This window comes from Nelumbo lutea, chromosome 3 (assembly GCF_056320005.1).
Source record: "Nelumbo lutea isolate HS-2025 chromosome 3, American lotus-T2T, whole genome shotgun sequence".
In the NCBI taxonomy this organism is placed as follows: domain Eukaryota; kingdom Viridiplantae; phylum Streptophyta; class Magnoliopsida; order Proteales; family Nelumbonaceae; genus Nelumbo; species Nelumbo lutea.
In genome coordinates, this window is record NC_142686.1 from 2,993,143 (window position 1) to 3,020,961 (window position 27,819).

Genomic DNA, 27,819 nt, shown 5'->3' on the forward strand with positions numbered 1-27,819 from the left:
CAATGCAACCAAACACAGACCAAGGGACCAAGGGTTGGAGAATTTCAGGTAAACATCAACTACCACAGTATTCAAACTATCCATATAGGTTGACAAGCCTTATTAAGTTTATGTAGCAACTTCATCAGGTACGTGGCTGACTTTGGCCAAGTCAACTTCCCAAACTGCAAATTTAGTTAGATTTTGAGATGAAATAAAGTATGAGTGAGACAAGTGTACAGATTGAATTTAGAAAGCAGCAGCTTATATAACAGTTGAATGAAAACATGGCCTGGATGTGATTACTCTCTCAAAATTTCTGAAACATTCTACAACATAGCCATTAAAAGATGTTGATGGTTTAGACCATCCACATATTACATGACTCTCATTCTTCATTCTTCTGATAAACAAATATACACTCTTCTCCCCATCCTTTCAAGTGAAAAAGGAAAAGATCAAAAAGAAAAAGATTGTATCAACTCCCATCACTTCCATATCCAACCCTCTGGTGCATGTATTTAGTTTTAGTGAGCTCACATCTACGCTGCCACAGGGGAGGGGAGTTCCCAGTTCCCAGGAAGGAAACCAAGCCTCACTAGCTTCTTCACTTCCCTCGGTCCAATTGAAAGACCTGAGGTGGAATATGAGACTTGGCATTCAATGGTACTATGTTACCCGTTTGCACTATCAAAACTTCCTTGTGCACTTTGCCTCCTTTTTTCTCGCCAATTCTCTCCCCACATTTTCGCCTCTGCAACTGCACGCTCTCGATCCAGATTCCTGTTTAACATCCTTGCTGTTTCCCTCGGAGAATCATCCCTCTCAGATCCCTCCTGGTCCCACCTTCTTCCAAACCCTCCCCCATCCTCATTATTTGCTATCTTTCCACCTTTGTCATCTCTCTCAGCCCCTGCACCTCTGTTTCGTCTCTCATCTCCACTACCTCTGTAGCTATGGCCAGGAGGTGCATTGGGGTCATATGTTTGGGATGCCAAGTAGGATAGGGCAGTCACAACATCAGCAATAAGAGGACGGGTGGCTGCCTGTTCTTGAGTACACATGGATGCTACAGCAAGAGCCTGATAGAGCCCACGCATTGGGTAACGACCTTGAAGCCGGGGATCCGCCAGTTTTGAAAACTTCCGGCGGTCATTGAACATGGGACGTGCCTGCAATAGATACCTACCTGTCAAGTACAGCTGTGTGGCAATAGAAACACGAAGTAACAATACCACCCTCCCCACCCCCCCCCCCCCAAAAAAAAAAAAAAAAAAACCAATTTTGCGAATCAAATCAAGTGAGCTCACTTTTTAGAAGCAGGTCAGAGTGGTCTTACAATTATGTCAGATATTATATAAGCAAGAAAATCTGAAAAAACCAGAAATAATAGATAGATTAAGCAGATCATAAGAGCCTTCAGGCAATAATGATTTGATCATTTAACCGGTCACCCCTCAGAAAAACGGATCGAAGAACTAGCATCCCTCCGAAGAGGGCTAGATTGAACCCTTTCTATATGGCATCATTCCTATATATTTCTGATGTTCCTTAATCCCTAAGCTTATATTTATTTGAGTCTGAGAATCAGAAACACATCGAGTATCGGTGTATAAACAATGTTTTACCTAGAAGAATCCAATCTGAGTCCTAACAGATCCAACCTCTGTACTGCTTTATGGAAAGCCAATACATTAAATTTGGTTGGTTTATTGATATGGGAGATCAGTTAGATTGGTTTACTAAACTGTCGACATATTACTTTTATGTGTGCCATGTGTGTACTGTCCGATTTCCATAATAGCCTGACAAAAGATTGAGTGAATTACCCAAGTAACAAGGTTCTGTTCTCCATGGGCTCGGGTGCTGTCAATGGCTTTACGCCCAGTAATCAACTCTAGGAAGACTACCCCAAAACTGTAGACGTCAGACTTCACTGTTAATTGTCCTGTCATAGCATATTCAGGAGCACAATAACCATAAGTTCCCATGACCCTGGTGGAGACATGTGACTTATCACCAACTGGACCAAGCTTTGCAAGACCAAAATCTGACAACTTTGGATGAAACCCTTCATCCAATAATATATTGGATGATTTGAAGTCCCTATAGATAACTGGGGGGTTTGCTTTGTCATGTAGGTATTCCAGCCCCTTGGCTGCACCAGCAGCTATCTTCATTCTTGTGTTCCAGTCAAGTGGCTCCTTATCAGGTGGAAGATCTGCACAATGAACATTTGTTATTGAACAGTATTATTAATATTCAAATTAAATGTTGACAACTTGACATACTCATAAAATGCTGTAATATTCAAATTAAACACTAAACCAAAAGAAAAAAAACCTGTCCATTTAAACTTCAAAAATAAAGCCAAGGAATGCTAGGTAGCTTTTTATCCTTGATACTCATTTTCTTTTCTTGGAAATTCTTTATTCTTTTTTGGGTTAAGTTAGCAATCAAAATATTGCCTTGGACAACATCTGGCTGCTCCTTCCAGAAATCTACAACTCTTAACCAACTGCTTCGAATGTAATATCAAACTTGAAAATAAATTTAGGAAAGAGTGGTACTTGAGAATAAATATAGACAGAGGCACAACAAAAAGAAATGCTAAAATCATGCTCACTGATTGATGCAGCAGCTGAAGAGTCAAAATTGGAATTTTGTGAAAATTTATGTATTTCTGTATTTTTGGACAGTATAGTTATTTTCATCATTTTACAATTTTTCTTTGGGTTCAATGATAGGGTCTGATTTGTCTAGTTATAGTTTGTTTATATTTAAAGTTTAAGAGTCATTGAATGAGTTATTAAGTCTTCTTTGAATTTGTTAGAATGCTCGAGTTAGGGGTATTTTGGTCATTCTGGTGTATCTTATTGAAAGTGAAATGTCTATTGTATCTGAGTTTAAGTTATGTGTCTCATCTTCTATGAGGGACAAGAGTGTCTTTCTTGTAACTTAAGTTTTATGAATAAAAGTCAAGTGGGTCGGCTAGGAGAGTGACTTTTGAACATCCTCTCTTCTAGTCTGGCCGAACACTCTTCTCCTCTCCTTCTTTCTCTTCTCTTTCTTCTGTCTTCTTCTCTACTTTCACCTAGAAACAACTAGGGTTTATTCACATGGTATCAGAGCATTAAGGTCTCGTGTTCTTTTTCTTGCTGCTGTCTTCTTCCTGGGTTTGCTGCCAGCTTCACAGTAGGTTTCATCATCCTACAGCTGATCTGATTGAAGACTCGATAAAGGGCTGAAAAGGAGTTCCCGCTTTGAGGGCCTAGAGGTGAAAATGCCTCTGGCCAGTGCTGTGGTGGTCGTTTAAGTGGTATACTAGCCCCTCTATTCAGTGTACGAAGAGGGCTGGGCATATACAGGTATGGACACTACTGTCGTGTGTTCAGAAATGGACTGTGAATGCTGATTTTTTTTTGTGTGCTTCAAAAATTAGTTGTTGTGGTGCTGGGTGAAACTGATACACATATCAGTCATGTTTTTTTTTTGTGTTTTCTTACTCGCATGTGTGCTGAAAGAAGAGTAGTAGACAGCTGATGTCCACGACAGCAGTGGTGTGGTGTTGATTGTGTTGTGGTAGCTGACATATCTATGACTCTAAATGCTTAAAAGTAAACCCCTAGACCTTGTGTGTAATCAGTTCTGCAGTATGAAGAATAAGTGTTCGATGAAATGACTGAGTAATTTCAGTAGTGGTGTGTTGGTGGTAAATGGTCCTGCAGTGTGCAGTCCAAGTGTTTGATGTGTTGACTGAATGATTTCAGCTTTAGAGTGTAGTGTGTAATGTGCAGTTAAAGAAAGTGGGTTGGTGGTATCATAAGTGAGATAAGTCTTGTGACAAGTGTGAGATTGTGGTGTATATTCAAAGGAGAACTAATTGAGATGGCTTCAACTGTAGTTGGGAATGACAACAAAACAGGCATCATGCTTTCTTCAGATTATCTAAGTGTTCAAATGACATCTATCAAGTTGAGTGGTGAGAACTATGTACCATGGGCAAAATCTGTGGAGGTGTTCTTGAAGGCCAAGATGAAAGTAAAACATGTGAGGGAGGAGAAACCTTCCTCTGATTCTCCTGGGTTCAGTGATTGGGAACAAGATGATGCACAGATAATGACATGGCTTTGGAACAGCATGGAACCAAAGATTAGTGTGAACTTCATGTTCCTAGAAACAGCCAAAGAGATTTGGGATCATGCTAAAAAGTTATACTATGGACAAGACAACACAACTAGGGTATATCAGTTATACCAAGAGTACTTCAATTTGAAGCAAGGAAGTCAAAGCTTAGAAGAGTATTATGCAAGTTTGAAGAACATCCGTAATGAGCTAAATGTGTATCACCCTCTAACATCAGATGTCTAGATCCAACAACAGCAACGTGAACAACTTGATGTGACTAGGTTTCTTGTGGGCTTGAAGGCCGAGTATGAGCCTATCAAAGCACAGATATTGGGGGGATCAACTCTCCCCTCACTTGAAGAAGTTTTTGCCCGTCTTAAGAGGACATCCATTGAGCCGGTGGAACATTCTTCCTTCTCTGATAGATCTGGTTTGGTAGTGACTAAAGGGAGTGGTCGTGGAAGTAGAAGTGGTAGTGGCAGCAGTGGCCCTCCAAGCAACCGTGGTGGACACATGTTTAACCGGGCTAGTGGCCGGACTAGAGGCCGTGGAAAAGGAAGGGGTAATGCTCAGAAAAAATGTACACATTGTGGCTTAGAGGGGCACACAGTTAATTTCTGCTATGACTTGCGTGGTCCACCCAACACTTGGGCTAACCATGTTACATCTAAGGGTAGTAGCACAGTTACTGAAAGCCAAGAAACTACCCCAACCCCCTCCACACCCACTTGTGCTTCCGGGCAGGAAATGGTGAGTGTACCACGGGCAATATATGAGCAGTTTCTTCAAACATCTCAGCAGAACACAGCTACACTTGCCCATTTAGGTATGATTTGTTTAGCTTCCAAAGCCTCACCCTGGATCATTGATTCTGGAGCCTCGGACCATATGTCTGGGACTCTTGATGTATTTTCTTCCCTTTCTCGCACCTCCACATCTCAGACAGTTACACTTGCTAATGGTTCTACATCTCCTATTTGTGTTGTTGGTGATGTTGATCTCTCCTCATTGTCTTTAGCATTTGTTTTATATGTCCCTAAGTTCCCTTTTAACCTTATGTCTGTTAGCAGATTAACCAAGTCCCTTAATTGTTCTGTAACCTTCTACCCTTCTTCTTGTGTGTTTCAGGATCTCAAGACGGGGACAAAGATTGGTGGAGGGCATGAAGCCGGTGGTTTGTATTACCTTGATGGTGGTGGCCCTCTAGTGGCTTTTCAGTCATCTCTTACTCCTCTCCAATGGCATTGCAGACTTGGTCATCCCTCTCTCAAGACTTTGAAGCTGCTAGTTCCTTCCTTGAGTCATCTTTCATCATTAGATTGTGAGTCATGTCAGTTGAGAAAACATCATCGAGTCTCATTTAGTCCAAGAATTGATAATCGTGTCTCAAGTCCTTTTGTTTTAGTTCATTCTGATGTATCCAGTCCAGTTAAAGTGGTGTCATACAATGGGTTAAGTATTTTGTAATCTTTGTTGATGACTTTTCAAGGATGACATGGATCTATCTTATGAAAGACCATAGTGAATTGCTCTCTATTTTTCAGAAATTTCATGCTGAAATGCGCACTCAATTTGGTGTTCATATGAAAATACTTTGCTCCAATAATGCCAAAGAATATATCTCCTCATCATTTCAGCAATACCTAGAACATCATGGAATTATTCATCAAACTTTGTGCCTACACCCCGCAACAAAACGGTGTAGCTGAACAGAAAAACAGACATCTTGAAACTGCTCGATCCTTGATGATCAATATGCATGTCCCAAAGCACTTTTGGAGTTATGCTGTTCTTACATCCTGTTTTTTGATAAATCGGATGCCCATGTCAATCCTTGAAAGTCACTCCCCCTTCTTCGTGTTGTTCCCCACTTTATCTCCCTTTCCTCTCACCCCAAGAGTCTTTGATTGTGTTTGTTTTGTTCAACACTTGGGGCCTGGAGTAGACAAGCTAGATGCTCGAGCTACAAAGTGTTTTGTTCAACACTTTGGTTGTGTTTGGTTGTGTTTGTTTTGTTCAACACTTGGTTGTGTTTGTTTTGTTCAAGGACTCAGAAAGGGTACAAGTGTTATTATCCTAAGTTTCATAAATCGTTTGTGTGCCCTGATGTCACCTTCTTTGAATCAGTTCATTTTTTCTCCGATGTCGGGATCTCTTCTCCCTCTGTGGTTCCTCTTCCTGTTCCGGTTGTGGACCCCTTTCCCGTTGCTCCCACTCCTACTGCAAAGGCACATCATATGCCTGTTACTACAAAGAGGCCGCCAATTACTCAAGTGTATACCCGCAGAAGTGCTTCGGCTCCTCCTCCACTTCAGCCCCCGTTGACAGATCCTGCTACTGCTCCTTCTCCCTCAGATCTTCATCTCCCTATTGCTTTGCGGAAAGGTAAACATACTTGTACTTCTCATCCCATTTCAGACTATGTTTCCACTGCTCACCTTTCTACTTCTCATTGCAAGTTTATATCATTACTCTCATCGGTTCCCATTCCCAAGACTCTACAGGAAGCCCTTCCCTCTCCAGGGTGGCGGAAAGCCATGGAAGAAGAACTCTCTGCTCTACAACATAATCATACGTGGGAACTCACCACCCTTCCTCCTGGTAAGCACACTGTTGGGTGTAAATGGGTCTATACAGTGAAGCATCTTCCTGATGGCAGTGTGGAACAATTGAAGGCACGGTTAGTGGCCAAGGGCTATTTTCAGTTATATGGTGTGGACTATATGGAGACATTCTCTCCTGTGGCTAAAATTGGTTCAGTTCGGGTGTTGATCTCATTGGCTACTATGTATGATTGGCCTCTCCTACAACTTGACATAAAAAATACCTTCCTACATGGTGATCTTGTTGAGGTGTATATGGAGTAACCACCAGGGTTTGTTGCTTAGGGGGAGGCTAGTAAGGTGTGCAAGCTCAAAAAGGCAATCTATGGACTGAAACAATCTCCTCGTGCATGGTTCGGCAGGTTCAGTGAAGTGGTGAAGGCCTTTGGGATGAAACAGTGTCAGGTTGATCATTATGTGTTTAGCTATAACTCAAAAGATGAAAAAATCTTGCTAGTTGTGTATGTGGATGATATTGTCATAACTGGAAGTGACAGCAATGGAATTGACAGGCTGAAAAAATTCTTACAAGACCACTTCAATATGAAAGATCTGGGGAAGCTAAAGTATTTCTTAGGAATAGAAGTTGCAAGGTCAAAACAGGGGGATCAACCTATGTCAAAGGAAATATGTTCTTGATCTATTTGAAGAAACAGGGTTGTTAGGTGCTAAACCAGCAGAGACAACTATGGAACTCAATGCCAAGCTAAGTGTGGATGCAGGTGAAGAGTTTGACGATCCTGGAAGATACAGAAGGTTGGTGGGAAAGCTGAACTACCTGACCATTACCCAACCAGATATATCACTTGTTGTGAGTGTGGTGAGTCAGTTTATGCAACATCCCCGGGTTCCTCACTGGGAAGCTGTTCTAAGAATTGTTAGGTACCTAAAGGGTGCTCCAGGTCGTGGTTTGTTATACCAAAAGGGAAGAACTCTTGAGATAGTAGGGTATATAGATGTTGATTGGGCTGGTTCTATATCAGACAGGAGGTCAACCACAGGGTATTGTACCTTCCTGGGTGGCAATCTTGTAACTTGGAAGAGCAAGAAGCAAACAGTGGTGGCAAGAAGTAGTGGGGAAGCAGAGTACAGGGCTATGGCCCATACCACATGTGAACTAGTATGGCTGAAGAACCTACTACAGGAGATGGGTTTCTCAATTGACAAACCCATGAAACTATACTGTGATAACCAAGCTATTGTTCACATCTCATCCAATCCTGTCTTCTATGAAAGAACTAAACATATTGAGGTGGATTGTCACTTTGTGAGAGAGAAAATGATAAGTGGGGTAATAACTACATCTCATGTGAGCTCAAGAAATCAGTGGGCAGATCTCTTCACAAAAGGATTGTCTCAGGGAAGAATAGATTACATTTGTAACAAGTTGGGACCATATGATATATACTCTCCAACTTGAGGGGGAGTGTTAGAATGCTTGAGTCAAGGGTATTTTGGTCATTCTGGTGTATCTTATTGAAAGTGAAATGTCTATTGTATCTGAGTTTAAGTTATGTGTCCCATCTTCTATGAGGGACAAAAGTGTCTTTCTTGTAACTTAAGTTTTATGAATAAAAGTCAAGTGGGTCGGCTAGGAGAGTGACTTTTGAACATCCTCTCTTCTAGTCTGGCCGAACACTCTTCTCCTCTCCTTCTTTCTCTTCTCTTTCTTCTGTCTTCTCTACTTTGACCTAGAAACAACTAGGGTTTATTCACAAAATTGAAATAGGACAATGGAAATTCAGTTTGAGTCCTAGGATTTTTATGAGGCTACGATCTATAAATATGTATGTATGTTTTACAAAAGGATTGTGGCGAAATATAGAGGGAGAGAGAAAAGAGAATTTTTTTTATTGATAATAAAAACATGTTGAGCATACAACTTAAATAAGAAAAGATAGGAAAGGCAGACCCCTAGAATCTCCCGCAATCAGGGATTGACTAAATCTTTCCCTTAATCCTAGGATATGACTTTCCTAAAATTATTCAAATCTAATCCTTCCTAAATTTATTCAAATCTCCTAATCAATCAAATCCTATCTTTCTTACTTTACCGACACTCCCCCTCAAGTTGGTGCAAAGATATTTATCATGCCCAACTTGCTAACTTGAAGCTCAAATGGCTGTGTCAACAAGCCCTTAGTCAAGACATCTGCAACTTGCTGCGTGGTTGGCACAAACAGAGTGCAAATTATTCCTTCTTCAAGCTTCTCCTTTATAAAGTGTTTGTCAATCTCAACAAGTTTAGTCCTGCCATGTAGAACCGGATTATGAGCAATGCTGATAGCTGCCTTGTTATCACAATACAATTTCATAGGAAAACTCACACACTCCTTGAGCCTTTGATTTGAATTCAGCCTCAGCACTACTTCTATCAGTAATCGAACCTGCCCAATCCGCATCTGTATACACCTCAACCCCTCTCTTCTCATTTTTCTTGAAGAAGAGTCCTTTTCCTGGTGTGCCTTTTAGATACTTAAGTATTTGATACACAACTTCAAGATGTTCTTCGTACGGGGAGTGCATAAATTGATTCACCATGCTCACAGCGAATGCAATATCAGGACGTGTATGTGACAAGTAAATCAATCTTCCAACCGGCCTTTGGTATCTACCCGTATCTACTAGAACCCCATCTTTAACTTCTCCAAGCTTAGCATTAACTTCTATTGGAGTGTCTGAAGGTTTGCAACCACTCATTCCAGTTTCTTTCAAGAGATCTAGAATATACTTTCGTTGCGAAACCACAATGCCCTTCTTTGATCTTGCCACTTCCATTCCAAGAAAGTACCTTAGCTAGCCTAAGTCTTTAATCTTGAATTCCTTAGCTAAGCCTTGCTTCAGTCTGCTCATCTCTTCAATATCATCTCCAGTCAAGATTATGTCATCAACGTAGACAATCAGAACCGAAACCTTGTCTTTGGTGGATCTCTTTGTGAAAAGAGTATGATCAGATTGTCCTTGACTATATCCTTGACTTTTAACGAACTTGTGAATCTTTCAAACCAGGCTCTGGGAGACTGTTTAAGTCCATATAGAGACTTTTTTAGCTTGCATACCCTAGTTCCAAACTTCTCAGTGAAACCAGGTGGAGGCTCCATATATACTTCTTCCTCCAAGTCTCCATTCAAAAAGGCATTCTTCACATCCAGCTAATTCAATGGCCAGTCAAGATTAGCTATAACAGATAAGCGTACTCGAACTGTATTTAGCTTCACCACTGGAGAAAATGTCTCAGAGTAGTCCACTCCATATGTCTGAGTAAAGCCTTTAGCTACTAGGCGAGCCTTGTATCTCTCCAAGGATGATCCATCTGAGTTGTACTTCAGAGTAAATACCCATTGCAACCAACAACTGTCTTTCCATTCAGCAGATCCACTTTCTCCCAAGTAGCATTCTTTTTCAAAGCTCTCATCTCCTAAAAAATAGCTTCTTTCCACTCAGGAAAATTTAGAGCCTCCTGGATACTGTTAGGAATGGATACACTACACACTTGTGAAATAAAGGCACAATATGAAGGTGAAATATTTTTGTAAGATACAAAATTTGACAAATGATGTTTTGTACAAGACCTAACACCTTTCCTAAGAGCAATGGGAAGATCAAGCTGACTAGAAGAATCAGAATTACCTAGAGGAATATTTTCAGGAATCTTTGAAGAATTATCATGAATTTCATGATCCAACCTCTGATCAGATTTTTGTTGATGCTGTGGAATAGTGCCTCTCCTTTTTTGTGCTAGATATTCCCTTGAATATACAAGGCCTTTATACTGTTTCACACGCATCTCTGTTGTTTCAGCTTTTTCATATTGAGATGGCATTACCAAAGGTTGTTCATTGGTAGGCTCAACATTTTCAATATTTAAATCATTTGTTTCCACTAATTTTGTATATTCTGCTTCACTTTCTTTTGGTGACCGGTTGTGAGGAACATCTTTATGGACAAATTCAAACATTAAATCAAAACTATCTAAAAAACCATCTTTACTAGTGTTGCTCTCCCCCTGAAGATGGGAGTTGTTGTAGTACGAGGTTCCTTCAAAGAAGGTGACATCCATAGACACAAACATCTTTTTCAAAACTGGATTAAAGCATTTATAACCTCTCTGATTAGTGGGATAGCCTACAAAAATACATTTATGTGCTTTTGGATCAAGTTTTGAACGTTTGGGATCATGGTTATAAACAAAGGCCACACTTCCAAAAATTTTTAAGGGAATGTTTGTCACTAGCCGAGAGTTTGGAAAACAGTTAGTGAAAACTTGTATGGGTGTTTTAAAATCCAAAATTCGTGTAGGAAGTCTGTTAATCAAATAAGTGGCTGTTAAAACGGCTTCTCCCCAAAGATACTTAGGAACTTAGTTTTAAAACTTAGAGCTCTAACAACTTCAAGGAGATGCTTGTTTTTCATTTCAGCCACCCCATTTTGTTGAGGTGTATTATTACACAAACTTTAGTGTATAATTCCTTTCTCAGAAAAAAAATTCACTAACACATTGTTAAAAAATTCCTTTCCATTATCACTTCGAAAAATTTTAATCTGAGTCTGAAATTGTGTTTGAACCATGTTATAGAAATTTTTAAACACAGTTTCAACATCAGATTTCTCTTTTAAAAGGAAAACCCAAGTGACCCTAGTATGATCATCAATAAAAGTAATGAATCAACGTTTTCCAGGAAGAGTTGTCACTCTAGAAGGACCCCAAACATCACTGTGAATCATGGTAAATGGTTTTGATTTTTTATATGGTTGAGACAGAAAAACAACACGATGATGTTTTGCTAATTCACAAGATTCACACTGAAAAACTGAATGATTTTTATTCATGAATAACTTGGGAAATAGATGCTTTAAATATTGAAAGCTAGGATGTCCTAATCGATAATGCCATAACAAAATTCCACTGTCACTAGAAACAGAGATAGAACTGAAACAAGTCTGTCTGTCTTGCCTTCCAAAGGTTGATCCTTTATTAAAGAGGTAGATGCCACCATCCTGTTTAGCACCCCCAATCATCTCCCCCGAGGTTAAATCTTGAAATTCACAACGAGAAGACCAAAAATTAACTCGACAATTATGATCAAGGGTTAGTTTACTGACAGACAAGAGATTGTATGATAGGTTAGGAACATGCAGAACATCTTTAAGGTTTAGAGAAGGAGAAATAGACATTGTTCCTTTCCCAGCAATAGTAGCAAAGGAGCCATCTGCAATTTTAACCTTTTGATTCCCTGCACAGGGTGTATATGAAGAAAAGAATTGCGAAGTGTCGGTCATATGATCAGTGGCACCTGAATCTAATATCCAGGAGCCATTAGATTTGGTACAAGCAATGGTTGTAGTGAAAAAATTACCTGACTAAGCTAGAGAACAGGATGGGTTAGAATTTCCTAACGATTGAGATTGAAACATTTTATATAAGTGCTCTATTTGTTCCTTCGTGAAAGGAAGAGACTCTGAGGATGTTTGTTGCCCTGGATCCGAATTGCTTACTTGAAACACGCGGGCATCTCCTTCTAAGTCTGCACCTCGGGCCACAAGAGCGGACCCTTCATTCTCTGTTTTTGTTTCACTAACATTCTTCAACATCACTTGCCGTCGTGCTTCTTCTCTACGTACTTCTGAAAAGACTTCTGAAAAGACTTCTCTTATAGTCAGCAAGGGCTTTCACCCTAAGATACGTCCCCGAACCTCATCGAGTTCTTTATTCAAACCAGCCAAGAAAACAAATACCTGGCCTCTTTCTATCTTCTTTTTGTACCGAGCACTGTCACTCGGACTTTCCCATTCTTCTTCAAATAAATCCAACTCCTGCCAAACAGCCATCATCTCATTATAATAAGTTGTTACTTCACGTTCACCTTGTTGCATCTTCCACATTCGGGTATTCAGTTCGAACAGTTGTGAATGATTGTTCAAATCCAAATAGGTTTCCCTAACAGCTTCCCACACATCACGAGTCGTTGGCAGGAACATGAATGGTTTTCCATTGATCAACCATGCACTAATCGAATTTTCAGAACGCCACTGCTTGTACTTTGGATCATCAGTGGCTGGCGGTTTCACTTCGCCGTTCAAATAGCCGAGTTTCCCTTTGTCGTCGATCACCAACCGCACGGACTAAGACCACTCAAGATAATTTTTTCCATTCAATTTGTGAATGGTAATTTGAAGAGAATTCTTAGAAAGAGAAATAGCCGCTGACTGAATACCTCCCTCCGAAGACGTCACACCGCTGGTAGCATCTGAAGAGGCTGAACCAGAGCCAACATTCATGATCGAACCCTAAAGCTCTAATACCATGTGGCGAAATATAGAGGGAGAGAGAAAAGAGAATTTTCTTTATTGATAATAAAAACATGTTGAGCATACAACTTAAATAAGAAAAGATAGGAAAGGCAGACCCCTAGAATCTCTCGCAATTAGGGATTGACTAAATCTTTCCCTTAATCCTAGGATATGACTTTCCTAAAATTATTTCTAATCCTTTCTAAATTTATTCAAATCTCTTAATCAATCAAATCCTATCTTACTTACTTTACCGACAAGGATCAATGAAGTTTATTAGGTTTTCTTTTTGAGCTTATGCTAATTATGGTGAGTGGTTCCTGTACCCTAGAGTGATTCTAGGTACCCTGTGAGTCTCTCTCTCTCTCTCCAATTTCTATCTTATTCCTTCATGAAGCCATTGCAGTCATCAACAGCCATATTTTTTTTCTCATCAAAGATCTGGAATTGGGCTGGTCCTACATCACTGAGAACTTTGCTTCAACTTTCTGTTCCTCTCTTATTTCCTGATAAACCAAACAGCTTTAGGAAGCAATCCTAAATCCACAGCCTTCTGGAATCCTGTCTCATAAAGATATATAATGGAAGAACTACAATTCATTGGGTGAAAGGATTATATTAATGAAGTCTACTCTTGCAAACTTATCAATCTACCATCTGGGTTTAAAATACTGGAAGTAGTTAAAAAATGGCTTGAGAAAATCATGAGAGACTTTTATGGAAGCCAGAGGACTCCAAAAAAAATTTATTTAATTATATAGTCCAGTGTGCAAAAAGCAAGGAACGATGGCTGGGATTGAATAGATTGTGTTTGAGGAATAACTCTGATTAGGTAAGTGGTTGTAGAGGGTTTCCCTAGATACAAACAAGCTATGATATGGCATCATCGAAAGAATCCATGGTCTTTTACTAAATGAATATGATGCAGATGTATCTACTAGAACTACTCTTGCATCACTATGGAAAGTTATCGCAATCTTGTTCCCCCAGTTCCTTTCAGTCATAAAGTTTGATGTCCTTTCTGGCAACAAAACTAAATCCTAAAATGATCTTTGGTAGGATAATAAGCTTCTCAAGATCCTATATCCTTCATTGAGGAAAACTAAAAGGTAAATGATGATAGTAATTAGATCCAAGTTTTGGGTTTGAGGGACTGGAGGCAGGTCTACGGAAGGGGAATGAGGGTTTGTCCAGGGTTATATGGTTGTATGATATGATTAGGAAACTAGAGAAAATTCTAAAGAATGAAGCCAGAAAAGTTCACTTTTCAAGACTCCTTCAGTGAGACCGTCAACCAGGAATTCTACATGCACCTGTCGTATTAAATTACTGTTCCTTGTCATCTCAAACATCCAAAAATCATTTGACTAAGACTGACTGAGACTATCTACTAAAGAAGAGCAACAAGCAGTGGATAAGATAAAAAGCAGAGATGCCCGGTGGAAGTCATACTTCAACACATTGCCTATATAGTGTTTATCTTTCAAATTCTCAAAGACCATCTGTCCAGTTGTAGTAAAAAAATCAAAGATGGTTTCTCATCAAACCATCAATGCACAAAGTCAAGAGGCATGATTTTAAGTTGTCCCTAATTATCACATTAAGTTCCTTCACCACTGAAAACAGCAAGTTCTTAAGATTCACTGCTTTCACCATTGAAAACATCAAACTGATTGACTGTTGAGGTCCATGGGTTTCTTCATTAAAAACAGCAAGCTTGGGTTACATATCAAGAAACCGATAAAATCCACACTGCAAAACAATTTTTTCATCTTCTAATGATCCACCCCAACCCTACCCCATATTTAAAGTTCTTATCTATTTCCCTTTCCCTTGTACTTTTCACATAAGGGTTGAAGTAGCCAACAAAAGAGAAAACAAACTTTGCATGGGAATATCTGTTATAAATGCAGAGCTTAAGGATTATTGATAAGGGAAACAAGGGCCAGCCCTTATGGAGTTTTGGCTCTTACAGTCATATAACACAACTATAATAGGAGAAAATATACCTGAACATTGTTCAGGAAGCCTTTTTGAGGCATTTCCTCCCTCTGGTTAGGGGTCATTTACTTGTAAATGAGCTAAACTATCATATTTGCAGGGTGTCTCCTTGTTTCCCTTTCTCATATTGAACCCCATGTTTGTATACCTCTGGAAAATGTGGACTGAACTGTCATTCAAGAAACAATTCTCTACACATAGCTCACACTTCATACTTTTTTTTTTGTGTCAAACAGCTCCTATGCTCTGACATACTTCATATAGGGAAGTGGTTTCTTCATTTTAACTTAAGGAAGTTTAGCATTCCTAAATCAACCTTGTAATCGCTAACATCCCTTTTGTTGACAGATATTAACCAATCAAAGTATTCACCGTACACATGGAACCATGCCTCTTCTAGTATGCAGTTCTCAAAATAGCAATCACCTTCTTCTATTGTATTACACACTTCAAAAGTACTCCTAATGTGATAATCACCCTTTCTTATAGGTCAAGACGTCAAGTAAATGACTAATATGAGAGCATTCCAGGTTGAGCCCCATATATAAAACAAACAAGTATAGCTGTTCAATACAACTATGGTCAAAGACTATCACGTCTACCTTCCTGTCAGATGATTTTAATTATCGAATAGTTTATATATATATAGTCTGGCCGCCCCTTTCATTAGCTTAAATACTCACAAATAAAACTGAATATAAAGACAAGTATGCCCTTAGACCTTACTAAGTCAGCTACTTGTAAAGTCTAAATGAACACTCTTAACTTAAACACAAACTGATGGGCCTTGAGCCCAATAACTCCCTAACTATGCTATGTAAATAAAAAAACAAGTGAGATCAGCCCAAAACTCAACACTCCCCCTCAAGTTGGGAATAGATGTCACACATTCCCAACTTGCATAGATCATGCTTCAGCTTGTTTCTTGTAACACCTCTTGTAAGAAGGTCAGCAAGCTGCAAGTCAAATGCAACATGTGGTAAGCACACTTCTTCGGATGTCACCCTTTCCCTTACCATTCTGAACTGCATTGTGGGCAATGTTAATTGCTGCTTGATTGTCACAATATATTATCATAGGTTCTTTGGCCTCAACTCCAATCTCCCTTAACAAGGATCGGACCTAGAGTAGCTCTGAAACACCATGTGTCATGGCTCTGAATTCAGCTTCTGCACTTGACCTTGCTACAACTAATTGTTCCTTACTCTTCCATGAAACTAGATTACCTCCAAGAAGAGTGTAAACTCCTTATGTGGATCTCTTGTCATCTAGAAACCCTGCCCAATCTACATCTATGTAAGCCGCTAACTTCAACTGTCCATGGTCAGCAAACAGTATGCCTCTACCTAGGTGTCCCTTCAAATAGGAAAGCATCCTATCAATAGTTTCTCAATGCTGAACTCATGGGGCATGCATATATTGACTCACCACACTCACTGCATAAGATATGTCTAGTCGTGTCATACATAAGTATAGCAATTGGCCCACTAATCTTTGATACCTTCCAACATCCTTTACTAACTCACCTTCTGAAGCATTTATCATATGGTTCTAATCAATAGGTATATCAGCTGTCCTTGTCCCATGTTTTCCTTTTTCCTGTAATAAGTCCAAAACATACTTCCTCTGTGAGATGAAGATCCCATGCTTGGACCTTGCCACCTCAATGCCCAGAAAGTACTTCAGCTCTCCAAGATCCTTAATCTCAAACTCTTTGTGCAAGTTCTTCTTCAAGGTATCAATCTCACTCAAATCATTTGTTGTGACTACAATGTCATCCACATACACTATCAAAATTGACACCAGTGACCCCCTCCTTTTCACAAAAAGAGTATGATCAGATTGACTTTAAGTATAGCCAAATACAACCAATGCACTTCTAAACCTATGAAACCAAGCTCTGGGCGATTGCTTCAAACCATATAAAGACTTCTTCAACCCGCACACCTTTCTTTTATCCACGCCCCTATAAAAACCACCTGGAAGATCCATGTACACCTCTTGCAAGTCCCCATCAAGAAAAGCATTCTTCACATCAAGTTGGAAGAGTGGCCAAGAGTATGTAGTTGCTAATGATAGAAAAATCCGGACTGAGCTCATCTTTGCCACTGGTGCAAAAGTCTCCAAGTAATCTATGCCAAAGTCTGAGTGTACCCTTTTGCAACCAGCCACGCCTTCTACTTTTCTATACTTCCATCATCCTTGTACTTCACTGTATAAACCCATCTACATCCAACTGTCCCCTATCCATTAGGTAAATCCACAATCATAGTTTTCAAGGCGCCTAGGTGATTCTAGGCGACATTGGGGTGCCTAGTCGCCTAGGCGATAAAAGTTTTATAATATAAAAAGCTGACTTTTGGCTAGTTTCCTAGTTTTATATACCATTCAACATGTATGTTAATTGAAAAAATGGAAATTCTCTTTATTAAGAACATTAAATTTCCTCTAAAAATGTGGCAAATCATCACATATAAAAGATAAAAACCTTTTACACATTAATTTCATTATTTCCAAAAATAATACTACTATAATAAGTATTTAATAGAGCAAATTCATATTAATTAGCAGCTAAAACTTTATATGATAAATATTCAAGATATAAAGTAAAATAGAAAAAAAACAAGAATGGATTTCTATTTTATTTAATTAGAGAGAGAGAGTAGAAAAAAAAAAGAACTTTATTATTCTATTGTTTCTTTCCTTCTTTCTTTCTTTCTTTTTCTCTCCTCAAAACCCTTTGATCTTTTAAATTTCAATAGTAAAACATTAAAACAAAGTATAATTGATATATATAGCATATAATAAAATATATTAACACATACATTAATAAAATACATCAATATAAATGACATTATAAAAGGCACCCATCTTGTCATTTTTGTCGCCTAGGCCGGCGCCTAGTCGCCTAGAAGGGCGCCTAGTTGCTAAAAGTCAAGGCGTTTGGGCAAGGCGCCCAACCAAGGGAGCCTAGTCGCCTAGGCAACACCTTGACAACTATGTCCACAATCACCTATGTCTGATTTTTAATCAATGCTTTCATTTCCTCTTGCATAGTTGTCTTCCACTCAGGTTTGGAGAAAGCCTCACTAACACTCCTGGGTATAGACACAGAGTCAAGGGAGGAAAGGAAGGCATGATAGGAAGGAGATAGTCCATTGTAAAAAAGATAGTGTGAGATGCAATGAGCGGTACACTTCCTCTTCCCTTTTCCGAGTGCAATAGAGAAATCTAGGTCATCTGCAATGGTGTTAGAAGCAGGGGTAGTAGTATCAATAGGAACTAAACCATCAAAGGAAACAAGAGGCATACCTAGTTCTGTGTCAGTCGAGCCTAGAATCTCCGATGAGCCAATAGGGAGTGATATGGGTTCCTCTACTATGGAGTCGACTTCTCTGTGTTGTCGTAGGCGTTGTTGTGTAAAACACTGAGAGGCAGAATGCAATAGAGGTGGAAAAGTGGGTGGAGTAGGTGGGCCAAACACTAGAGTGGACAAAGGAGCTAGAACAGATAGTGATATAGATTACTCACTTCCTTCCCCAAAACACTCCCCCTGAGAAGAACCCCCCAAGAAAAAAGATGTGGACTCAATAAAGGTGACATTCATGGAGAGGAAATACCATAATTTTCCAAGAGAAGGAAAGAAGCCTAGAAGAGCTGAAGGAGTGCTTCCTAAATAGGGTGATCTTGTGGCCAAAATCATTGGACTTATTCCATCAATTCTCATTTAATGATATTTGAAGGAATTGGTTAGCAGTGGCAAATTGTTCACCCTTAAAGACTAGAGTGAGTATGGGTTGGGAAGCCCCTCCTGTAAGCTTCTTGAAGCTGAATTTTGATGGTAATAGTCTTGGTAATCCAAGCCAATCAAGGGTGAGAGGGGTATTGAGGAATGTGTCTGGGAATGTGGTTCTTATTTACTCAAGCCCCATAGGAGTTGGAAACTCTACTAGGGCAGAACTTCTAGTTGCTACCCAAGGAGCACAACTAGCAGTGCAGATAGGTGTGGAACAATTGCTAATGGAAGGGGACTCCAAAGTGGTAGTGGGTCGGCTACAAAACCTAAATTCTATAGTGTGGTGCTTTAAGAATGAAATAAAAAAATTCAATTGGTTGATGAGTTTGACTGTGAGAATACAATGGGTGGGGAGATCAACAAACACTATGGCCAATGGTCTTGCAAAGCAAGGGGTAAATAGGGAAAGTTTGTATTGGGCTTAACCGTATGGTCTTGCTACACCATTCTGTTGTGGAGTGTATGTACAACTACTCTGATGGATAACTCCATGCTCCAATAGGTATGATGCCAGGTTATTTTCAAAGTATTCCCTGACATTATCTGATCTAAACACTTTCACTCTTACCCCAAACTGCATTAGCATCATCTGATGTAACTGTTGAACCAAAGACGGTACCTCATCACAGAATCTCATCAAATATATCCAAGAGTATCGAGAATAACAATCCACAAACAGGAAAAAAAATACCGATAGCCACCCACAGAGAAAATATGGTATGGCCCCCACACATTAGTATGAACAATATCAAAAACAAAAGAACATCTTTTATTGCTTGTTTTAAAGGAATGTCTACAATGCTTTCAAGTTGGCAACTCTCACACTCCAAGCTGGACAAACTAACGGACTCAAATAGTTTTGGAAATAAAAAACGCAAAGAAGCAAAATACAAATGCCCTAACCAATTATGCCAAAGCATAATCTGACCCACTGACTATGACTCAATGTTCCTACTGACATGATGACTCCTATGACTGGGAAGCACACCAAGAAGATAGATTCCATTCACCTCACAACCACTCCCAATCGTTCTCTTTTATTCCAAATCTTATAAAACACAATGACCAGGAGAAAAAATCACTAAGCAGTTCAAATTCTTTGTCAAGCTACTAATAGATAAAAGATTAGTGCTCAGTCTAGGAACATAAAGGACAGAAGGTAGGGTAACGGTATCGGTTATTTTGACAAACCCTTTCCCGAAAATGGGAATGTGTGATCCATCATCTATGGAAACTCTATCTTTGCCAAAACAAAGGTGGTATGAAGAGACGATGGTGGAAATATTGGTCATATGTTCTAAGGCTTCTGAGTCTATAATCTAGGGAGGTCCCCCCTTACTTGTAGTTGATACGTAATTTGCAGTGTCATGTGAACTACATGTATGTGCAAATGAGGTGGAATGACTACATCTTGATCCACCTACACCTTGTTGTCCACCTAATAATGAGCTAGAACTGGTTGTATCCCTCTAATTCAGAAACTGCCCATCTCCAATTTGGCCCGCATTGTAACTGCTGCAACAGACTCAAGAGAAGTTATAGTAGGTGGTCATGATAAATCACCGGTCACTACCATATTCACATTTCCCTTCTTGTTTCTGATTCAGCTTAGTATAAGGTGTGGGTAAAGCTTCCAATAGGTATCTCTAGTATGTTTAGGTTTCTTACAACAATCACAAATCATATCCTTCTTAGCTTCCCTTCTCAATTCATTTCCACCCTTATCCTCACTTGGCTTAGGCTTCACTATGCTAACCATAGCCGACTGCTCAAGGCCTGGGTTCCTCATCATCACATTCCTCCTACTCTCCTCTCCAAACACAAAGGTATATGTCTAATAGAGAGTTACACTGTATCGGGAAAGAATATTCTGTCATGCAATGTCATATTCAGGGTTAAGTCTTGCTAGAAACTCAAAAACCCTATTCTTCTCTACCAACTTCTGATAAGTTGTTGCATCCTTGCTACTTTCCCAAACCACAGTCTCCAAATGATCCATCTCCTGCATAAGGTTTTGAGGGCTAAAAAATAAATGGCAACAGACTTATCTCCCTACTTAGTAGCACTCACCTGGTTTCTCAACTGGTAGGCTCTAACAACATTCTCATTCTGTGAATAAGTTTCTATTACTCCATCCCAAATCTCCTTAGTTGTGTTAGCCCATAAAAAGTTCTTAGACTTATCTCCCTACCTAGTAGCACTCACCTGGTTTCTCAACTGGTAGGCTCTAACAACATTCTCATTCTGTGAATAAGTTTCTACTACTCCATCCCAAATCTCCTTAGTTGTGTTAGCCCATAAAAAGTTCCTACTTATATGGAGTAACATGGAATTACACAAGCAAGTCACCACCATGTAGTTCTCCTATACCCATTGGGAGTAATTAGTCTCAGGTTTCTTTTCTTCACCGGTGGCATACCCTAATTTCCCACAAGTTCCAATACTCATTTTTGCAAATTGTGACCATTCTAAGTAGTTTGTACCATCCAACTTGACTGTCGTGATGGTCTCAACCCTGAAGGTATCACCAACACCTCCTCCACCTAGACTCATTTCACCAACAAATTTGTTGTCAACTCCACAACCCCCCATAACTCTCGGAACAGATTAGGAAATCAATTTGAGATGAAAAGAAAGAGATTCATCTCCTTTAGAAACCTCAAAGATTTTCTTGGTACCCTAGAAGCCCCTCCCTCCAAAGATTCCCTTCTCCATGGGAGCAAGAGAAGAAAAAGAAGAGGTTGCCACTCCCTCTAGAGGCCTCCAAAAAGGCTGGGACTTGAACCACCTTCTTTAGAAAAACTCAAGAAACCCTAAAAAACCAGAGTGTCACTTCCTAGGTCAAAATTAAAGAGTCCTAGTAAATCAAGACTCTTCCCCTTTTTCCAGTTCTTCTTGATTTTGGTATTAAACCCTGGACTAGCTACAAGGGATTGCAAATCCACCAAAAAGGTTCAAAAACTGGGCTTACCTGAAGTCCTCAATCAGCTCTTTACCTCATCATGCAGTCAGCTGATCTAGGGCTGCATGATGGAACAACTCAAACAATCTCTAAACTTGCTCTGATAACCAAGTAGAAAAGTGTAGAATACCTGTTTTCAGCTCTTTACCTCATCATGCAGTCAGCTGATCTAGGGCTGCATGATGGAACCACTCAAACAATCTCTAAACTTGCTCTGATACCAAGTAGAAAAGTGTAGAAGACCTGTTTTGATATAAAATCTATGTAGGAAAGAGAAAAAGAAAGAGAAATGAAGGTTTATACAAAGAAGAAATGAGGATGGGAGAAGCCAAAATTAGGTCTGGCCACCCTTTTCATTAGCTTATATACTCACAAATAAAACTGAATACAAAGACAAGTATGCCCTTAGTAACTCGGCTACTTGTAAAGTCTAAATAAACACTCTTACCTTAAACACAAACTAATGGGCCTTGGGCCCAATAACTCCCTAATTATGCTATGTAAATAAAAAAAACAAGTGATATCAGCCCAAAACTCAACAAATATAAAGGAAGAGGTATGCAACTATATATTTTATACAAGTATAGATTGCTTGGAAAAGGGACCAAAAGGGAAAGTAAAATAACCTGGTAACAGGTCAGAAAGTTTAAAATTCTCACCTAAAGAATATTTTATTGTATCAAAGGTATTAATTAACTTGTCTAAGATACAGAACAGCAACCACTATCATAAACAGTACTAATCAGAATATCGAACTAAAGATACAATAAAAATCATACAATTAAATTCGTTCAGACTTCAGAAGAGAGATAGCCAGCACAACAACACAAAATTCCAAAATATCAAAAGAACGAAGTTACAACAAAAAATAAACAATTTTAACTTCATTCAGAGTTCAGGAGAGACAGACAACACAAGTTTTTTTCACTTCTTTTTCCATATCTCAACATGCAAAACAAAATTAATTGGGTTTTATCTAAGAAATTGGCACACCAAAAACCAGAGGGATTGGACAGCCTTTAACTTTCTGATTCTCTCTGTATCTCTCTATGATTTGTATTAATATGTTAATTTGAGGGTGAAAGACCCTCAAACTCCATGTACAAAAGATGCTTTACAACTGTATCAAAAAGCTATCCCAAAGCCATACATGAATCCACAGATAAATCAAAAAATAATTCCACTCTTATAGTTTCTAAAACTGTTTATAGGAATACCATCAAACAATTAGAACTTCCCACTGTCATCAACTAAAGTAGTACAAGAACATAGGATGATAATCAGTTCAAGCAGTTTTTTGGCTGCTTAATCTTTTATCCAGGATCTATTCAACAGTCTATCCTGATCCTTCAAACTTGGGACATGAGCCAAATGAGAAGCTAAAATCACCTCATAATGGACCAGAAAGTTCGAGTTTCACTTAAAGAATATCTAGTTGCATATAAAAATACTCGCTCCCTGGTGTCTGAAATTTAGAATAGCAAGCGGTCCATATAGGGAGTAACTAGATATGAAGATAAAAAGTAACAAAAAAAGTCAAACAGATAAACATCATTCAGAATTTAGAAGATAGCTAATTCAGACATCCACACAAATAACCAGATTATTAAAATATAGAAATATAAACAACTTCATTTAGAAGTCAGGAAAGAGAGAGAGAGAGAGAGAGAGAGAGAATACAAGTTTTCTTTTCCTTTTATTCCTATCTTATTCCAAGAAACAACATTAGATGGGGGGGGGGAGGGCATAACTCAACATGAAGAGTTGAAGACTACAATTAAATGGGTTTTACTCAAGAAAATGACCACAAAATCAGCGTGACTAGACAATTTTTAAATTTCTAAACTATTTTTACAGTATAATAACATAGTTTGATAATCTGTTCAAACTAATTTTAGCCACTTATCATTTAGTTGGGATCCATTCAGGAGTTTCTCCTGACTACGGTTAGGGTGGAGGGAAGGTTACTGTATAATTCAGTTCTGAAAATCAATATTATGGTTATAAATTTGGTAGAAAAATGAAAATATAAAAACTGATCAAAAAATGAAAATATATAGAATAAGATAATTTGGTTATGTGCCTAGGAAGCCATCTACAGAACCTGTAAGAAGAAGCAATCTGTTGAAAGTTCAGGGGGCTAGAAGGGATAGGGGCACACCAAAAGAATGCATAGGTTAAAGTAGTAAAAAATGATTTAAGTGCTCATAAGTTAATGGATATTACACCATGGTTCAAAGTAACAATACACTCAATACACACGAACATGTGCATTGGGTGTTTCGGGTGATGCCACTTTTATATATTTTTTTTAATTTCATATTTTTACAGGGGTTTTATAATACCATTGTTTAACATTTAAAAAAATAAAAAATTGCAAAAATAGGCATTGCAGTGACCTGTCAGAATGTATGGATACTTTGAACCTTGTATTGGTGCTAAAAAGAACGGAATGACAAACAGGATTCATGTAACTGACACCATATAGTTGGGATAAGGCTTAGATGATGATGATCAAAAAATGAAATATGAAAAGATCATAAACAAATATTTTTGTGCTTTGTTCATGCCTTATTTAAAAAGAATATTTTTACACATAAGCATATGTTTCTTTAAATGAATGATCATATAGTTACTTGATTCAACAATTTTTTATTAATCATTTCTGTCACGTAAAAGAATATTTTTCTGTAGGTTTTTTATTGTACATTGAAGTTAGGAGTAGACATACAGTATAAACTAAGGAATAAAGGATATTTATGGTAAAAAAGCACTTCCTTTGAGGCCATTTTTCTGGTTAATTGGATACCATTCTAATAAAAAAGGGCAGCCCAGTGCACAAGGCTCCCGCCAATGCGGGGTCTGGGAGGAACAGATGTACACAGCCTTACCCCTGTACATACAGAGAGGTTGTTTCCAAGATTTGAACCCTGGTCACCCAGGTCGAAATGGAGCAATCCAACCGTTGCATCAAGGCCCACACAAGGATCCCATTATAATGTTTATCTTTTTTCATATTTTAAAATATGAAGTTATAAACAATTGAAGCAACATGAATAACTAAGTAGGCATCTTTTACAAAACCTTTTGAGTGTTAATAAGATAAAACAATACTTCCTAACTTTTACCCCCTTTTAACCTTCTCTCCTATGATTTCTACTTGCCCATTTTGCATTACCCATTATTCCTCCCTCCATCATCCCCACCCCCCTCTCTTGGTGGAGGAAACATTTCTCCTTCCAACACAACTGTGCTGCAAAGAGCAAGATCCCTCCTTCCCACTCCAACTATAGCATAAAAAGGAATTTGAGTCTTTTATCGTTCCACCAACTCCAACTATAGCAGTGCCAACCAAGTGCAAGGTAGAAAGATTGGGGAGGGGTTTCACTGGGGTTGTTTCTATTTTTTGTTAGTTTGCTTTACATGCCATGTTTTTGGATAATACATAGAGGCTGTTTTGACTACAAATTGTGTCTTTTAATATTTTTCAAAGTTACAATGTATTCTTTTTTGTTGATGAATACAAAAATACATGTATACTACACATTATGCAAATTTACAAGATATGGTCCTAGCCCTCTAAAATGAGACAGAGAGAAAGTAATAGGGAATACAGTTCCGGTATCCCCAAATCCACAACACCATCATTACCTAGTACTTCCTCAAAACATTAATAGAAGAACAAAACTGTTCTTCAAATATTCATGGTTAATGGAACAAAAAGAAACTGTACACCAGTTATCCATTTGTCATTATTACTAGGGAGACTAAATGTGAAGAATACCACCTCCCATCCATCCTAACCTTTTATCTGAGAAGTTAAAGAAGAAGAACAAAATCCCCAATAAAATTAGACCAGAGCCACTTAAGAAAAAGTAAAATTCCTTTAAATGAGAAAGTTGAAGAAAATAACATGAAGATGAAAGGGAATGCAGCCTTACCATGGAGATGATCTTCCAATGATCCCAATGGCATATACTCATAGACAAGGAGCCTCTGGTCCCCATCCGCACAGTAACCAATTAAATTGACAAGGTTAGGATGGTGCAGAAGGCTGAGCATAAGAACCTCTACCAGAAATTCCCTGTTCCCCTGGAGGCCATCTCTATCAAGCTGTTTTACAGCCACAACCTGCTAACAACAACCACACTTCAATCAACCTAAACAAGAAATGCTGAGATCAGCAGCTACTCAACCATAGTCCAGATGCAACTCCGAGTACGTAGATACCACAGAAATTATTGGGAGATTTGGCGCTGCCACTTTTGTTAAACGAATCCGTTATCCGTAGGAATAAGATGTTGCAGAACCAAACAAGTTGAAATTGTACAAAATCTTTACCTGACCAGTGCTCTCTAGACGTCCTTTATAAACACGCCCAAATCCGCCTTCCCCCAAGAGGCATTCTTGCCTGAAATTCCTTGTTGCAGTTGCAAGCTCTCGGAAAGTAAATGTCTGAGCAGCTATATTAACATCAGGTCCATCCTTGGAACCCGACGATTCTCTTTTTGACCCTGTGTTGCCTCTTGCTTTCAGCCTGTCAGCTCCTGCAAATCATTTAAGCAAGAAAGCAGAGAACCACGTAAGTACCAAAAAATATTACATTATGCTGAAATGGACCTGCAAGCAAATATTGTTACCTCAGGAATTACAAATATAATCCATTTCTGCCACGATAATAATACAAACATAATTGTGTGTCTCTAAGATGGAAATGCCCATTTCCTAAAATCGAAAATCATCTTATTGCATTAGGATATCATGAAATTCCCATGACCCAATTAAGTGTTACTGTCACTAGATGACTGAACATAAGTATTTGCTTTTTTTTTTTTTTTTTTGTAGTTTCAATCAATAAACCCTCAATCCTTCATTTTTTCTTAATGAACATACAAGTTACCAATCAGAACTAAAAGAGCATCTGAAACTATATTGAAATTTCATTACATAAAATGAATAATTCATGATAAACTCCTGATAAATTCTAAAAAAAAAAAAAACTTAGAAAAAACTGAATCAAACCTTAAGTTAAAAATTCTGATCAAACAACCAGTTAAATTATCCAGCAGTTGATTTAAAAACAAAAGAACAAGTAGTGTCAGCCCAAATTCTCAATAGATCAAGTAAACCATAGAAACCCAGATCAGATCAAGCAAATTAAAAAAGAAAGTAATAGGTAGAAAAACTGACCTGAAGACAATCTGGAAACGTTAGAGTTCTCAGTTTGCTGCCTTTCCATCTTATCGTCTCTCCCCTTTTCCAGATTCATTTCCTCCTCCTCCCTTGAATCGAAGCATGAAAAACAACCCATGTCTCCAATCAAGTGAAATCCTTCTTTAACACCCCAAAAATCTGAACTTGCTCAATCTACCATGCTCTGCTTTTTTCTCATTAAAATCCCGTTACAGTCTCAATCAAATTTCCTGGGTTTCTCTTTTCTCAGATCGGTCTGAAAGAAAACAAGAGAGGGCAGAAAAAGCAATCAAATCCAAGTTGAAGAATAACGAAACAAAGCTAACAAGCCAAGATACGTTTTGGTTTTGCTTCGTCGGGAGATGAATAGCAGAACAGTGCCGGCCAAGTTTTCGGCTAATGTACATGTATCTCCTCTTTTATAACAAGAATCAAATACTACATGCTTTTACTTTCTCTCTCGTATTTAAATATTTTTACTTCACCTTTATTTATTTATTATATTCATAGAGATATAACGTGCCTTTGAATTTGAAAGCCTTACTTTCCTGGTAGCCGCTATCCGGCCAAGGACCGGCGAAACGTGTCAGATCCCGGTGAACTGTGACTGAGTGACTCGCGTCTGGGAAGATTTTTTTATGACAAATATTTTTTTCTCTTGTTTTTTTTACTGCTTTACTTGTGTGGAGACATGTCTCCCATGTGTCTGAATTATTTTACTGTTTGTCTGTTGAAGTCATTGTGTTGGGTTGGTTTGCATTAGGTTAGGTGGCACAAACAAGATCTTAAACAAAGATAGGATAGGATGAGAAAGAATAGATATTACTGTCTAGGATAGGATGAGAAAGAATAGATATTACTGTCTA

General features: G+C 38.6%; 1 protein-coding gene across 1 annotated transcript; it reads right to left on the bottom strand.

Annotated features, from left to right (window-relative positions):
• Positions 1 to 254: 254 nt before the first annotated feature.
• PBS1 (Protein kinase superfamily protein) lies at positions 255 to 27,457 on the bottom strand. The gene is made up of 5 exons (XM_088980050.1): positions 26,951 to 27,457; positions 26,102 to 26,307; positions 25,702 to 25,891; positions 1,809 to 2,200; positions 255 to 1,151 (listed from the first exon to the last, which is right to left on the bottom strand). The coding sequence occupies exons 1-5, from the start codon at positions 27,069 to 27,071 to the stop codon at positions 654 to 656; spliced, it is 1,407 nt and encodes a 468-aa protein (XP_088836176.1). The 5' UTR covers positions 27,072 to 27,457; the 3' UTR covers positions 255 to 653.
• Positions 27,458 to 27,819: the final 362 nt, after the last annotated feature.

Bases quoted from the DNA above. Each gene is read 5' to 3' on its own strand.
- PBS1 (XM_088980050.1), bottom strand. From the start codon at position 27,071: ATGGGTTGTTTTTCATGCTTCGATTCAAGGGAGGAGGAGGAAATGAAT. The intron at 2,201-25,701 runs GTAAGGCTGCAT...TTCATTGTGCAG, and splicing joins ATTGGAAGATCATCTCCATG to ATCTTCCACCTGATAAGGAG. The intron at 1,152-1,808 runs GTAATTCACTCA...TATCTATTGCAG, and splicing joins AACAGAACCTTGTTACTTGG to GCACGTCCCATGTTCAATGA.